The sequence below is a fragment of the Erythrolamprus reginae genome, chromosome 2 (genome assembly GCF_031021105.1).
Source record: "Erythrolamprus reginae isolate rEryReg1 chromosome 2, rEryReg1.hap1, whole genome shotgun sequence".
Lineage (NCBI taxonomy): Eukaryota > Metazoa > Chordata > Lepidosauria > Squamata > Dipsadidae > Erythrolamprus > Erythrolamprus reginae.
The window spans coordinates 145,562,461-145,579,113 of NC_091951.1; the positions used below are offsets into that span (position 1 = coordinate 145,562,461).

The 16,653-nt window shown below is 37.1% G+C and overlaps 1 protein-coding gene across 8 annotated transcripts in view; it reads right to left on the reverse strand.

The window, feature by feature from the left end:
* Positions 1–16,653, reverse strand: part of MAP2K4 (mitogen-activated protein kinase kinase 4) — a 62,905-nt gene that overhangs the window by 37,761 nt on the left and 8,491 nt on the right. For 4 of the 8 annotated variants that reach the window (XM_070739775.1, XM_070739772.1, XM_070739768.1 and 1 more), the window contains exons 2-4: positions 15,590–15,622; positions 7,629–7,728; positions 391–486 (exon numbers count right to left, since the gene is read on the reverse strand). In XM_070739775.1, the coding sequence (XP_070595876.1) occupies positions 391–470 (80 nt within the window). In that variant the 5' untranslated portion in view covers positions 471–486; positions 7,629–7,728; positions 15,590–15,622. The remainder of the gene's footprint in view (positions 1–390; positions 487–7,628; positions 7,729–15,589; positions 15,623–16,653) is intronic. The other 4 variants (XM_070739773.1, XM_070739769.1, XM_070739774.1 and 1 more) reach the window with 2 other exon arrangements.

The following is a 16,653-nucleotide window of genomic DNA, read 5'->3' on the forward strand; positions in this document are numbered from 1 at the left end:
ATCATTCTTGCTTTTATCACATCTATACACTACTTCATATACTGTTTTTTGTTCTTTAAATGTCTTGGCTTTAATTGTGTTTAATTTTAAAAGAAGATTGTTGAAATTCAATACAAAGTAATTTTGAAAAATACTATTATTTTTACAATAATCATTTTAATGCCAGTGAGAGTTAAAAGGGACAGAGGCAGTACTGTAGATATGAACACAACAATAAGTTCATTCATATAAAGATAAAAATGAGTATATAAATTGAGCTATTTGCATAATTTTACAGCTGTATTAATTCATTCATGATATGAAAAATTCCTGCAAGGTACTATAATTGTGCCGATGATCTCTTTTTGGCTATTATTAACATATTATGGGCTAACACACGGTTATGCTTACTGTAGCCTGCTGGAAAGTTTCACGATCATCTCCGCCTCTCTCCTTTTGAAGGTGAAGGGGGCAATGTGATTACTACCCATTGTTGCTTGAGTATCACTTCAGCCAGGAAAAGGATTATAAAAATGACAGGAAAACACAGTGCTGTTACCATATAATGCAAGAACATGCATAGATAGTCACTGAGAAGAAAGCCTGCTTCAGACAAAATATACACATTATTTATCTTTTTTTTATCCTTCCACTTGAAAAATAAAAAGATAATATGTAAGTTAATTTGAAAGCCTTGTTAAAATCAATATACATTGAACTAAACTGCATTAAATAAAAGCAGAATGTAAAATCTGAGGCTTACTTGAAAGTAAGTCAAATGAAAATCTATTGAACTTCTAAGCAAATTTGAATTTCCAGTGAAGTACCTTTAGTTATGAATGAACTACAATTGAATTTTTTGTGAACTAATGAACTATCTTAATAACATTGTATTATTTCATGTTGTTTCATCATATTTTGATCTCACTGTTTATGGCTATAATTTGATTTTTAGAGTGGAATGGATTTAATTTATTGTGAAACACTGACGAAGTTAGAGGTTATCTTCACTGCTCATTCAGTGGTTTCTTGAGAAACAAATAAGTATTTCCAGAGTCTATTTTTTTAATTGATATTTCCAGGTAAGAAATCTCCAATAACTCTAATGAGGAACTGGAATAAACTTTTGGAGGGGAGTATTAAGAATCCTTCCATAGAAATAGACAGGAGGTAATACACAGAAATAACTATATCAAAATATCCCGAGCCTTTTACTTAGTGAGTATAAAAAGATAACTAATACTTCTTTTTATACTTTTTGAGAATATTTTTATTATTTTTAATAAAATCCAACAAGAGGCTTAAAAAGAGAGAATAAGCGCTTATGTTATATTAATCATATCGGGAATTTTAACAGGGGAGTGTGTGGGAGAATCCAACGATCCTTTCCAGAAAAAATTTAAAATATATATGGAAAACTCAAACTTGTCCAAGAATAAGCTAAAGATTACTACAGCAGGAATGATACTTCATCTAGAGATATAGTCCTCACAATTCCTAAAATGACACATTTGACTCTGTCCTTTCATATACTGAAATACAGGTACTTATTATATGGCACAAGACATGAATTCATGAAATATAGTAATTAATCTGTCTAACCCTGCATTCCTTAACTGTTTAAGACAAAGCAATCTACTTTAATTGTTACAGCAGTAATTATTTTAATATGATAATGTCATATAATTCTTAAAAGGAATTTACTGAAAATATATATTTAGATATGATAGATTTCACTTTATTCCTCACTTATTATCGTCACTTTTAAAAAGTGGGAATATAGTTGCTTGAATCCTTAAAATGTGCACAAGTTATTGTAATTATTTTTTCTCCTTTCATGAGAAAAATGCCAGTCCTCTAGGTAGAGTTCCAAAATATTTTGACTTAATTCTACAGCACACCTCAACAGAGATACTGAGCCAACAAGTGGGACTCCAAAGGAATGCTGAAAAATTACAACTTTAAGGTATCAGTAACCTATTTTTCTTTTAGATATAAAAATATTAGGTATGGCCCAGATTAATGCAAAATCTCACCTTGTTATAGTGTAATGAAAGCAGAGTCACTTTTAATTTGAACTGTAACTAGAGGATCTTAAAGGGATTATTAACATCTGAGAATTCCTACCGCATCTTGCTGCCAACAATCAAAAACCTTTGTACTTTTTCATTGCAATTATTTATTGTTTGGATATATTATCCTGACCAATTAATTTTATTTTAGCAAGCCAACACTAATTAGGGGTAATATTTCTTTCTACAAAGCTACTGGCCTTGCCTTAGATAATCTGACCAACTCTGTATCTGAAGATAAACGAATAGCTTTTAAAAAAAAAAGATCACAAGTTGGCACTTACAAACTGAAGTTTAAATTACTACATTATCTCTTGCCCTCTCTTACTATTATTAGTTCAATAGTGTAAGCAAAAATAGGAAACATAAATGACTTAATAGCAATTATGAAATGATAATCGAAATTACATTTTGAAGGAATGTAGCCAAACCAAAAATCTAGACCACAATACATAAAATGAAGCCACCTTGGAAGAAAGTTGCATAAATATCCCCATGTATTTACGGCACAGTTCTGCAAAAAGCTACATAGTATGTTTCTAGATCCCACCTCTGAAATTAAGGGCTTTATGCCCTATGCTTTAAAATTTGATAGCAATGCAATAGAAAGCAAGAAGCATAATTAGTATTTCCATATTCTGTTTTCAATCTAATTCATTTTAGCTTTTTAAATTACCAATAGTAAAGATATAAATGAATTATCTGTCACAAGCTAATATCACCATTACAGCAGTATGTGTTAGTGTTGTTTCCTTTTTTCTATATACAGTGGTACCTCAAGATACGAACCCCTCGTCTTACGAACAACTCGTGATACGAACCCGGGGTTCAGAAAAATTTTGCCTCTTCTTACGAACTTTTTTGGAGTTACGAACCGGCGTTCGGAGACTGCTGGGAAGCCGCGTGGCTGTTTTAAAAGGTGACAGCCGGGCGGCGGGGCTTCCCAGCAGCCTCCCGAACGCCGGTTCGTAACTCCAAAAAAGTTCGTAAGAAGAGGCAAATTTTTTCTGAACCCCGGGTTCGGTTCGGGAGGTTGCTGGGAAGCCCCCCAGGCCGGCTGTCACCTTTTAAAACAGCCGCGCGGCTTCCCAGCTGTCTCCCGAAGCCGAACGCCAAACCCGAACTTCTGCGTTCGGCGTTCGGAGACAGCTGGGAAGCCGCGCGGCTGTTTTAAAAGGTGACAGCCGGGCTGGGGGGCTTCCCAGCACCCCCCCGAACCCCGAACTTTTGCCGAACTTCCGGGTTCGGGGTCCGGGAGGTTGCTGGGAAGCCCCCCAGGCCGGCTGTCACCTTTTAAAACAGCCGCGCGGCTTCCCAGCTGTCTCCGAACGCGGAAGTTCGGGTTTGGCGTTTGTTGTGATTCCGTCTGAGGCTCCTCAGGGAACGGCTGAACCTCTGCCGGCTCCCTGCTCAGAGGGGGGGGGATGAGGAACAGGAGGAGGAGGAGGAGGCCCAGGTAGAAGGGGGGGAGGAATATCAGGCCGAGGGAGAGGGAGAACAGCCAGAGTCCCCCGGGGTGGAGCTCTCCCCAGCAAGCAGCCTGGAGTCCTTAGATGAAAATGCTCAAGCCATCATCGATCACAGGCAGAGAAGAGCAGAACAACGAAGGGGACAATTAGCCAGGTACTTCCAGTCCTAAATAGGTAACAGCTGGGTTTGCGTGTGGTTCTCCCCAGAAAGGCTGAAAAGGCAGACCCACCCTTCCTGTCTTGTGGAGTAGTATCTTTGGGAGTCCTGGGACCTGGCTGTGATCTTTGGTGTCTCTGATTCTGACTTGTGGCCTTGAAGTCTGAAACCTTGGGGAAAAAGGCGTGGGGGCTTATTCTCTACAGTGGTGTGTGTGCCAGCAAGAAGTCTGCTGTATTGTCTGGCCGTCAGGACTTTGCTGTGAAGCCTCATAGCCTGCCTGTTGGGAAGAACAGGTTTTTCTCTGTGTTTATTTTTCAAACTATAAAGTGCTTTTGCTTTTACCAGCGTGTCTGGCTGCTTTTTCCCGTTGGTGTTGAAGTCTGGGGGCACCCAGACAGAACAGCGTTCGGCTTCGGGAGGCAGCTGGGAAGCCGTGCGGCTGTTTTAAAAAGTGACAGCCGGGCTGGGGGGCTTCCCAGCACCCCCCGAACCCCGAACTTTTGCCGAACTTCCGGGTTCGGGGTTCGGGAGGTTGCTGGGAAGCCCCCCAGGCCGGCTGTCACCTTTTAAAACAGCCACGCGGCTTCCCAGCTGTCTCCGAACGCGGAAGTTCGGGTTTGGCGTTCGGCTTCTGGAAGCTGCTGGGAAGCCGCACGGCTGTTTTAAAAGGTGACAGCCGGCCTGGGGGGCTTCCCAGCAACCTCCCGAACCCCGAACTTTTGCCGAACTTCCGGGTTCGGGAGGTTGCTGGGAAGCCCCCCAGGCCGGCTGTCACCTTTTAAAACAGCCACGCGGCTTCCCAGCAGTCGCCAAACACCGAACGCAGAAGTTCGGGTTTGGCGTTCGGCTTCGGGAAGCTGCTGGGAAGCCGCACGGCTGTTTTAAAAGGTGACAGCCGGCCTGGGCGGCTTCCCAGCAACCTCCCGAACCCCGAACCTTTGCCGAACTTCCGGGTTCGGGGTTCGGGAGGTTGCTGGGAAGCCCCCCAGCCTGGCTGTCACCTTTTAAAATAGCCACGCGGCTTCCCAGCAGTCGCCGAACGCCGTTTTTTTGCGGGGGGGGGTTTGGTTGCACGGATTAATTGACTTTACATTGTTTCCTATGGGAAACAATGTTTCATCTTACGAACCTTTCATCTTACGAACCTGCCCCTGGAACCAATTAGGTTCGTAAGACGAGGTATGACTGTATAATATTCTATATTGACCTACTATCTATCCATTCTTCAAAATAATTAGTATGTTTTATTAAAGACTGATTATAAATCTATATGTATCTAAAGCATTGCAGCCAATCAACAGTTGCAGAATATATATAAATATGAGAAATGATACTAATATAATACAGACCTTATATGAATCCTCACATAGTGGAGGATTGCTTATATTAAGAGTGCATGGTGAAACTAGCAATGGAAAAGTAAATTATGTTTAAAGAACGTGAACTGTCAAACCATACTACCCAGGAGGGGGAAAAAAGAACTACTCAAGATAATATATAAACTAATTCAAAAAATCTAACTCATAATGATTCTGAGCACATGCTAATAATTACAAATGAAAAATATTCAAATGTAATAAATGATAATAAAATAGCTTTCTGTCAAACTCAAATTCTAGAATCAATACAGATATATTGTATATATGTTATATAGCATTATAATTACAAATACAACAAATAAGCTTCTCAAGATGGAACAAAAATGACATACTCATAGTATTTACTGACACAATCAAACTTAATAAATGGTTTTTTTAAATAATGACCTTTAAAGAAGATATATTTCTATATATAAAAATGAATTTCTATGAGAAAATTTACCTGTGCCTCCTAAGCAGATCTAGATTTTGCAACTAAATATCTACAATTCTTTTAAAGAATGTACATATCACTAAATACTTTTTTCTTCATTATTGTGAAAGAAATAAAGATTAACAATTATGCAGGTAGACACAAAACCTCTACCTCATAGAAGAAACCATTCTAACTGAGCTTTCCTATAAAAGGAATGACACATTATTTCACAAGAGTTATCAACATAGTTGTGTGGAACTGAAGTTCAATCAACAGGGGCAATTAACTGTTTAAATAAAATCTAGAAGACTGGAATATACATTTAAACTAGTTAAAAGTCTTGGTCTCTCTGTCCATAGTCTTTTGCACTATATATTAATCTGAATATTCAACTTAAAACAGTTCAAGAATATTAATCATAAAGATTTTCAAAAGGTATGTGGAAATTTTCTAGATGAAGAGGTCTTATTTGTTAACTTATGGTATTCTAAAAATGAAGGTAAATTATGGACATATAATAAAAGTATTTAACCTTGAAGACTTCAGTGCAATTATAAAAAATATATCCACAGAAGCAGGCACACTGAATTCAGTGGAACTTGTTATCAAATAATTATAATTTGTAATCTAAATTTCTCAAAATAGGGGAATCTATAAGGCAAGAAAAAATGATACAATGGGTCCAATTCTAACCCAACACAATTTATATAATACAATCTGTCATAGATTATGGAATAGATTTATTCACTGAAAATGAATAACAATGCTGTATTTATGTCAAGCACCAGTTATACAAGGAATTGGACTAGAATAATCTGAAATTCACTATAGTCTTTGAAAGTTAATTACTACAGAAAAAGCTTTTTAGCTTTTTTCAATTTTCTATTTTGATAATGCCATTTAGCTTTAAGAACACAGCAATATTTCTAGCAGCATAAATGAAATTAAGATTGCCAGGATTTGAACCTAGAAGTTGTTATGACAAAAGCCATTACCACAAAGAGAAATTCCAATTTGGAGGTCACTGGATGAAAGCATCATTGGTAAAAGAAAATCTCTAGAACTGATGGATTTCTTGTAAGGAAAAAGTTATCAAAAAGAGAAGGAGCACACTGCAAAAAAGGCACAGAAAATTGGAAAATATGAGGCCAGTATAAAAAGATTTCATATATTTTATTGTAGGAAGTAAATCCTGAATAGAAATTGAGAGACAAATCTAGAAGAGAAATTTAAAATTCTTTAAGTTATTTTTTTAGAATCATGTTTTCTGACTTTTGGATCTCATCATTTAAATATATCTTTATGTTGACTTCATTATGAGGAATACATCCTTTCCACACCTGTTATTACACCTCTTATTATTTAGCAGTAATGGTAAATTTATTATGTGACTAGATATAGATCTATAGATATCTATTCAGTTCTGCATTTAGAACTGAAACAGGACAAAACTATAAAATGGCTGTTTGTGGAAAATAAAAACTGAACTATAGGGGGGAAGCAATTCATTCAGAGAAACACAAACATTTAATATTGCACAGTAAAAACACTTGAGGGAATTAATTCTTACAACTTCATCAATAAACTTCTGAATTCTTAAAATAAAATGTAAAGAATTCCAGATTTTACTACACTTGCAGCCTGAGAAAACAGATCAGACTGTCCTACTACATTAAATGTCCAACTGATTTATAGATCTGTCAACTTTACTTATGGACATAAGGCTGTTCTGGTAGCTCTTTCTTGAAAACTTAATAATGAATCTAGTAATTCCTGAAAATCTGTATTTTATCAGGGTTTATTTTTTAAGGATTTTTTTTAGTAATGAAATGCCTCAGCTGTTATCTTTCATAAATATATGTAGAAAGTAAGAATATAATGAACTTGAAAAATAGAAGCATGAATCAGTTCACTCAGTTAATGATATTTATCATAAGGGAATATTTCTATGAAAAACAACATGGGTATTTATGTACATTCCTAAACAATAGTTTGAATTTAAGTAACAGTAAAACAGTATATTCTGTCTACCAACCTACATAGTAGGTAAACAGAAGATTTAAAATCTCAGTCCAAATAAATGTTTTTGTGATTTGAATTAAATAGATGTAAGACAATAGTTCTAGCTTGTGGAACTTCTGATTTTATACTCACATGTGTGGATTCTGAAAAGGAACTCCAGGGTTCAAAGTAAATCGTGCAGTGGATTTGAATGGTGGGTTTGCAAAATTCAATTTCAGTGCTCTGCGCTTACCTAAGGAATAAACACAAACTCTGGTCGGGAAGAGAACATAGATTACTATATTAAAAACATTAGAATAAAACAGGAAGGATAATAAACTCTTCCTTGGAACATTTCCAATTAGCACTAAACAATTTTATGACATCACTGACAAAAACAGTAAGGTTCTCATATTTAGCATAAAGTTATGTTGCTTTATCTACCTCTGATAAATAACTTGATTGTTCCAGATTATCTTTAATTATCTTAAATTTATGTTAAATAAATTTCATTATTTTCAGAAATGAAATTTCTGAAAGGTATTCAATTTGGATTTTTCAATAATATGATTATAATATATCAACTAGATATAAAAACCAAACACCAATAGCTTGTAATTATGAGATGTAGGTGTAGAACGTATGAGAGCAAATTTAAAAATAATAGATCATATGTGAATTACAAATATTTTGAGCTATCAATCACAAAACCTGACTGAGATTTCTGGCAAAGGAGAAAAACATTCTGTTGCCATTTCCTGATGGGTAGCATGGGATTCAAAAAACAAGACAAAGTACATATGTCACTATAGTTATAAAGAGTGTATTACAGATAAATATACACAATAAATCAGAATTTAATGACAGTTTATTGAATAAAGTACAATTTGTTGCTTGCCTAGGCCATAAATTATGTTTCATAAATCACAAAATTCCAAACCCAAAACAAATACATTTCGTGTTTTGTAGAAATTACTAATACCCATAATTACTGAGAAAACAAACGGGAATATGCCAGGTTGCCCTTCTCATAGCCAATTACGGTAATAGAGGAAATGTGAAACTCCAGAGAAAAATAAAACAAAACAAAATATTGTATTTCTGACTTAAAAGCTACTGTAGGTCTTGTATGAACCAAACTTGGTTATGCATTTGTGTGGATATGCAAAAGACACTTCCACTGGGATTGCTACAAAAATGGAGTTTTTACCACAGCTGCATAATATTTTAGTGCCATAATATTTTAATCAGTGGCCTTGAGAATGAACAAAATGTTCATACAAAACATGACATAATATAATATATGGTATGTAATTCCTGGCATAGTAATATCTATTATGAGCATAGTCAAGTGCCTGGAGCATTTGCTATATACTTTTTAATGAAATATAGTTAAACCTTGACTTATGGCAATTGAGCCCCAAATTTCTATTGCTAAGCAAGACAAGCAAATTGTAAAATTTGCCCCATTTTGCCAGAGTAGTTGTGAATCACTGCAATTGTTAAGTTACTAACAATGTTGTAAAGTGAATCTGGCTTCCACATTGACTTCTCAGAATTGATGAAACTCTATTAACAAAGCATAAATGTGGACAAAAATAGGGATAGGTTACATAAAGAAAGCAAGAGCTATGGAGACACATGAAGACATATATTCTCCTTCACTTGAGAATATTAGACTGAGAAGCTAAATTGGCAAAATGCTTTAGTAGTAGAACCCTCACAATTTTCTTTAATCATAGTTCTTCTCTAAAATCTCCTCTTTATAGACGAATCAATAAATAACACATGAAATACAGTAGTAGGAAGAACGGTAACAAATGGGAGCCATGGGCAGAATATAAGAAAGATAACATGAATCTTGCAGAACTTATATTGAATTAATGGAGAACGCCAGGTATATTATACTTCCAAGGAAACCTCTACTAAGATTTTTTTTCAGTGATTGACTGAACAAAGGAAAAAGTGAGTAAAGTAGCATTCATTAATATGGTTAAATGTTTGCTTATTGCTCTTCATCTAGATCTTCCTCTTGCCTCTGTGGTACAGTGATTAGAGTGCAGTACTGCAAGCTACTTCTGCTGATCACTGGCTGCCAGCAGTTTGGCAGACTAAATCTCAGTAGGCTCAAGATTGACGCAGCCTTCCAACCTTCCAAGGCCAGTAAAATGAGGACCCAGATTGTTGGGGGGAATATGCTTATTGTCTGTAAACCGCTTAGAGAGGGCTGGAAAGCACCGTGGAATGATATACTGTATAAGTCTAGATGCTATTGCTATTGCTTATGCTTAGGGGTGGGTTCCAATTTTTTTTTACTATCTGTGGCTTATTTTGTGAGCGTGGCTTGGTCATATGACAATGGGCATGGCTTTGTGGTTATGTGACTGGGTAGGAGTGGTTTGGCAATCATGTGACTAGGTGGGAGTAGCTTTACAGTCATGTGACTGTGGGGTTTGCTGGGTGGTCATGTGACTCACTGGACGTGGCCAACTTGACACCACTCACATCAAGTGTTAGGGTGCCTGGTCTCTCCTTGCCTAAAGGGCCTCAACAAGATACAATTTCCCTCTCCATTTACTGCTACTGAACATCCAAAATATACTATATGTGTATGTATATACATACAGAATATATAGCATAAAACTACACATTCAACCGCACTGCATTTGGAAAAACACACCCATCGTCCATTTTCTGCCACACATTTAACCATAATTTCTGTACATTAGAACATTACACGTGCCTTCAGATGTTTTTCCCTAGCTTACACATCACGGTTAGAGCCAGAAAATGTCATGGATTGAGTAAAATATGGTGAAACTCACTTAACAATGACCTTACTTAGCAACCAAAATTTTGGACTCCATTTTGGTCATAAGTCAAGGAGTATCTCTACCTTTCTCTGCATGGCAGTCTTGTCCTAGTAAGCCCCTTCTCCTTTCTGGCAATTTTCTTCTTTGTTAGAATCACCAAAATAATCCAGACAATGTAAGGTTTCCTACTACAGCATGGGTTGCATTAGATGGCCTCAGAGATATCTTCCATCCCTAAATTGCAGGAAGTGAAAAGCATCTCCTTAAAACTCACCTCTGCCGTCAGACATGGGGGAATTGAAACATCTCCCCCTTGCCCATGTAGTTTCTGTGTATGATTCGACTGTGTGCTTGTTTTTTATATATTGGGGTTTCTTTTGGATTTTTTAACCTAAAACTATAATTTAGATTGCTAAATATTAGATTTGTTACTATGTATTATTTTTTACCATTGTTGTGAGCTGCCCCGAGTCTACGGAGAGGGGCGGCATATAAATCCAATAAATCTAAATCTAATCTCCTTTTCTAGCTGGAGCAAGGCTGGGGGTTGCTTTAGGACAGAGGTCTTCAAACTTGTGGCTGGTTGGAGAATTCTGGGAGTTGAAGTTCACAAAAATTAAAAGTTAGATGAATTTGAAGACTTCTGCTTTAGTGATGATCTGACGCTGAGACAGGAGTCCCAAATGCTTTTAATACTGGAGAGATTGGTGGAAGAAAACGTGTTGAACTTGGGTTTCCTTTGGTGTGGTAACGGGAGAGGGAGGTTTCTGTGCGTGCATTGTGTCTCTCTTTTCATTCTGCCTTAGGCAGACAGAGACATGGGCGGGGAAGGTTAGTTGGTGATAGAAATAAAGAGGGAAGTGCTGGAAATTTACACTATCATAGAAGGAGGCTGCTTGGAAGTGCAGAGCAATTTCACATACAGTGGAACCTCGACATACGAGCAGTTCTACTTACGAGCTACTCGAGATAAGAGCTGGGAGGGGAGCGACATTTTTGTTCGCCTCCCGAGCTCACATTCGGGATACGAGCGCCAAGGAGCTGTCTCCTGAAGCCGAATGCTAACTTCCGCGTTCGGCTTCAGGAGACAGCTCCTTGGTGCTCGTATCCCGCGTGTTTTAAAAGGTTGCAGCCGGCCTGGGGGGCTCGGGGGGGTGCTGGCAAGCCCCCCAGGCCGGCTGCGACGTTTTAAAACACCCGCGCCACTTCGCAGCTGTCTCCTGAAGCCAAACGCGGAAGTTAGCGTTCGGCTTCAGGAGACAGCTGCGAAGCGGCGCACGTGTTTTAAAACGTGGCAGCCGGCCTGGGCGGCTCGGGGGGAAGCCCCCGAACCCCCCAGGCCGGCTGCGACATTTTAAAACACCCGCGCCGCTTGGCAGCTGTCTCCTGAAGCCGAACGCTAACTTCCGCGTTCGGCGGCAGCGGGTTTTTTTGTTGTTGCACGGATTAATTGACTTTACATTGTTTCCTATGGGAAACAATGTTTTGTCATACGAGCGTTCCGACTTACGAGCCTCCTTCCGGAACCAATTAGTCTCGTAAGTCGGGGTTCTACTGTACTGTTACAAATCCTTCTCCCTTCTTTGCTGTTTCTTTCTCTTCTCTCTCCCTCACTCCTTCCTTCCCTCTTTCTCTTTCTCAGTCTCTTTTTCTTTCTGTCTTTTTTTCCTTCTCTCTCACACACCCCTATCTCTCTCACACACACTTGTGGTGCGTACACACACACTGTCTCACACACACAAACAGCAGAGACCAACACTCGAACCATGCAGAGCCGTTGCTCCAGGAGGAGCAGCTTCTCCCATCCTTTACGGAGAGTGTCTCTGCTGATGGGCTGCTCCCCCCGCCACCATGGAGCCATATCTGAGGGCATGCGAGGTGTGCTGGTCAGCTGATTTTCAGCCTTGCAGAGGGTGGGGGGAAAGCTTCCTGAGACCTGGGGAAGGTGAAAAATGGTCTAAAGGGTCCACTGGAACTTCAGAAATGAACTTCCGCTACACCTCATGGGCCCATTTTTCACCATCCATAGACTCCTTACAGTTTCCTGAAGTCTGGGGAGGGTGAAAAACAGCCCAACAGGCCTACCGGAAGTACGGCCTGCGCACCTGCGTGGGGAGTTGTGTGTGCATGTGTGTGGTGGGGAAAGGCCATTGCATTATGGGTGTGGGCACATGTGCAAGCATTATCTCATATGTGCACACCCTTTTGGCACCTGAGAAAAAAGGGTTCGCTATCACTGATTTATTTAATTGGTTTAGCCAAATTTCTAGAGTTGTTGGAAATGGTACATTTATTCCATACACTATAGAGCAGAGGTCTTCAAATTTGGCAACTTTAAGACTTCTGGGCGTTGAAGTCCACAAGTCTTAAAGTTGCCATGTTTGGAGGCTCCTGCTATAGAATGTATCACTGTATAAACAGAATAAATTGCGCACAAAAATTGAAAAAAGCTTCATGGCCAGACAGATCATACAGAATTGATGAGTTTTCTCAACTATGTTCTTGCTATGTAAATTATATCCCCAAATATAATTTAATAATTCAAATTATTTAGTCCTCATTCCTTCCTTCCTTCTGGTGAACAATAATACCAATGCTAATGTCATTTTCAATGTCTTACTCCTAAGAACAGAGCACCCATATGATTCAGACTGACAAATGGAGGGGGGGGAACCTATGATGGTATGATGGAAACATTATGACAATATATAACATAATAACCAGAAAATAAAGATAAAGATTACAAGTGAAAATCTTATTTTATACTAACATCTTAATGCCACAACTTAATACTAAAATTCAATGTTTCTAGCATAGATAATAATCAGAAATAGGGAGGGGCAGAGGAACTCATATTAAGTGCAACAAAGGAAATTTGTCTTTAAACATTAGTTTCTATTTTTAACTCAACCAGGAGCTTACAGCTGCTACTTATACCAAGAGGGAAACCCCTCTCAAAACAGAGATTTCAGCCAAATCCTTTTATTTGTTTTTCTTGCTATTAACAAAGATTGTAGCACAAGCAATAGGTTAAAAAATTATCCATACTATGGCCTCAAATCTTGACCTTGGACCATGTGGTTTCAATTTACATTAAAGAACTATTCAGACAATTACCAGCTACATCAATTATGCTTTCCATATAACTTGTCTAAGAACTCAGGTTTGTTATCCATGTAGACTTCACAGTCTGCAAGAAGGACAAGAGGCAAATAGCATTCCATAGAAGAATAGATGTCTTGTTGGAACAGAAAACAACATAAGACCAACACAAACACTATGCAAATTCTCATAACATTTTACTTTACTTTGTTTCTACTTTCTTCTGCAGCAGCATCTTTTCCATATCCTACATCTCAAACAAACTAATCAAAAGAAACGTAGTACGATCATGAGTAATAATGATCTAACCTATTGGTTTAAAGTTGCTCATTTAGTCTTTGTACTTCTTGCCTATAATTAAAGATCCTCTTCAGAAATCTCAAAGATAAAATTCTATCACAAATTGCTGAACATCCACAATTATTGCAGAAGCATTTATCACTTCTAATTTAAATAGACATATTTATTAACTTTAAAAACATATAAATTAAATGCAGGATGAATATGTTTAATTACGTTTACTCAACAGAGAAAAAAAATGTGTTCTTCAACAGAGTTTCCACTATATCATGGCAGGCAATTATAAAGATATAATGTACATAGCAATTAAAAATGAAAGCCATAAGAGGATGAAAAAATGAAAAAAAAAATGGTGCAGAGCTTCCATTAATCATCCAAATGTAATCCGACAAGGACTGATTAAAATGTCTAAGCTTTGTAGACATTTCAGACTTATGGCATCACTCAGTTATGTTTCTACATCATTCTGAAGTAGATAAAAAGTGATGTAAGTGATCATTTTTTCTCAGCTTAACACATTTTTTTGAATATTGGAGATTATATTCATATTCAAGGATATTACAAATGAGCATGGTTTCATTGTTAGCTACATACACAGATATATACATGCCATATTTTTCAGAGTATAAGACGCACCTTTTTCCTCCCTAAAAGAGGTTGAAAATTTGGGTGCGTCTTATACTCTGAATGTAGCTTTTTTGAAGCTGTTTTTTTTCCAGCCCTAACTAGGTGCTAACAATCTTTGCAGCTCCTACCTTGCAAGTTCTTTCATTGTTACTCTGCAAAGAATGCTTTCCAAACCCTAAGTCTTTGCAGGCTTTTTTTCATTACTCTACTTGCTCCAAATGTTTCTTTCCAGCTGTAACCAGGTGCTAACAACGTTCCCAGCTTTTACCAGCTTGCAAGCTCTTTCATTGTTACTCTCTCCGAATAAGGTTTTTTTTAAATAAAAACCTAACCAGGGGATAAAATAATTTGATGAAGCTGACCAGACTAAGGACATTAGCCAGATGAATATCTGGTAGGCAGATTTTTCCCCTCTATTTTCCTCTCCAAAATCTAAGGTGCATCTTATACTCCGGTACATCTTATACTCTGAAAAATACAGTACATAGCAAATTTCATACTTGAAATCCTGCTCTCTACACTCTCTAAATCCTGCTCTCTCATATATGAACTCTTGGAATGCAACAACTTCTGTCAAATGGAAAGTTTTTATAAACAGAGGAAATTGTCATCTACAAATGATGGGTGATATGAAGAGGGAAGCTTGAATGTGCTTAAGAGGTTTAAGGTAAAACCTTAACTAAGAAAAGACTTTATGACTTTAAAATCTAGCACATATTCTTTAGATGCTTAACATTCAAGATATGGGCCCAACATTTCCAATCAAAGAATCTCATTTAGCAGCAGTGGGAAATTGCATCTTATGATATGCTGGTGAGCTGCTGGTCAATATTAAACTGATAATCTAACCAAATATGTTAGTCCATGTATATAGCTTGATATCTGAAGGGGGAGGCCTAATTTGCTGAATATCAGATCCTTTCTGAAATAATCCGTTTAGTGTTTAAGTAGTTTCCTTAAATACATATCTATAAATCATATGAAAATAAGTATTTTTATATTACAGAGAATTCAAATGTATTTTATCTTCCAAAAGACAAAAATCTTACATATATTTTAAGCTATTTACTGTGGGACAATTATCAATATTATCCAAGATAAATAACAAAGATTTACAAAATACAATCTCATTTTGGAAAATGAAAAATGGAAGCACTGCCATTGTATTAATGCATGGTCTGTTAGTTAGATCAACAGTGGACACATTCCCAATACCAAGAATGATTTAAAAATAAATTAAAATAGCAGAATACTATAAAACATGTAGCTTACTTTGTGCTTTTTCACAGAAGTTTATCTGAAAGCCTAAAGCAAAAAAGATAAGTTCTAGTTCATTTACTGGAAATTACAGATGTTCATAACCTTTAAAATCACATTTAATGTTCATTGGAAAAAAAACTTAAGATACCAAATAAAAGGTTTAACACAAGTAAAATAATATCTGAATTGCAAAGAACAAATTCCAATAATTAATTTTCTTGTTGGTATCAACTGCAATATCCTTAGGATACTCCTGGAACCTATACTGAGAATATAATTTTCAGAATGACAATGGAATTTGAAGTTCCAGAGAATCTGGAGTGCCTTAGCTTAGGAAAAGCTTTTCTATTTTTTTTTAAAAAACTGTTGGAACTTTTCTGTCCAAAATGTTCGTAACGGATCACATGAACATCCAAATCAGATCAACTGTTAGAAGTTGCATATTAGTTGTTAATTTAAAAAGAGAAAGTTACAAATAAATAGCTAGTGAGTTTTCCATATGATGACTTCTGTGGCAACGTTCTGAAATTTACAAATACAATTTTGAAAATAGTTTTTTCCAGGTTAGCTTAGGTTTCATTGTAACGCATGGGTGAGAAACTTTTTGTGAATTAATGACTGCACTCAGACTGAACGGCACAATCACAGAGTGTTCCGAGTGTGGAAGCCAGATTATGTGCTGGTAGATACTAAGGTTTGCAATTAAAAAGGCAAGAAAAAAAAGATCAAACTGTATAGTAGCAGATACCACATCTTTCTATATACAAAGGAAATTGAAATACTGTACTCTCTTTTTCTCCCCATTATTAACACAAGCAAATCAGAAGGAGTAAATTTCGGGCAATGTGATTATGTGTGGAAAATAAATGCAGCAGTTTATTGCCAGACAGCACAGCAAGCAAAATGTGGGTAACAACTGAAGTCACCAAGTACAGCAACAAGAAACAAGCTATAGATATTAGCAACAAATTCGGGGGTTGGGGGGACTTCTCAAAGTTGTGCGCAGAAACAGACATGAAATTAGAAGGTAAATTGAATAGAGAAAACATATCAACAAATGTTAGTAGCAACTAAAA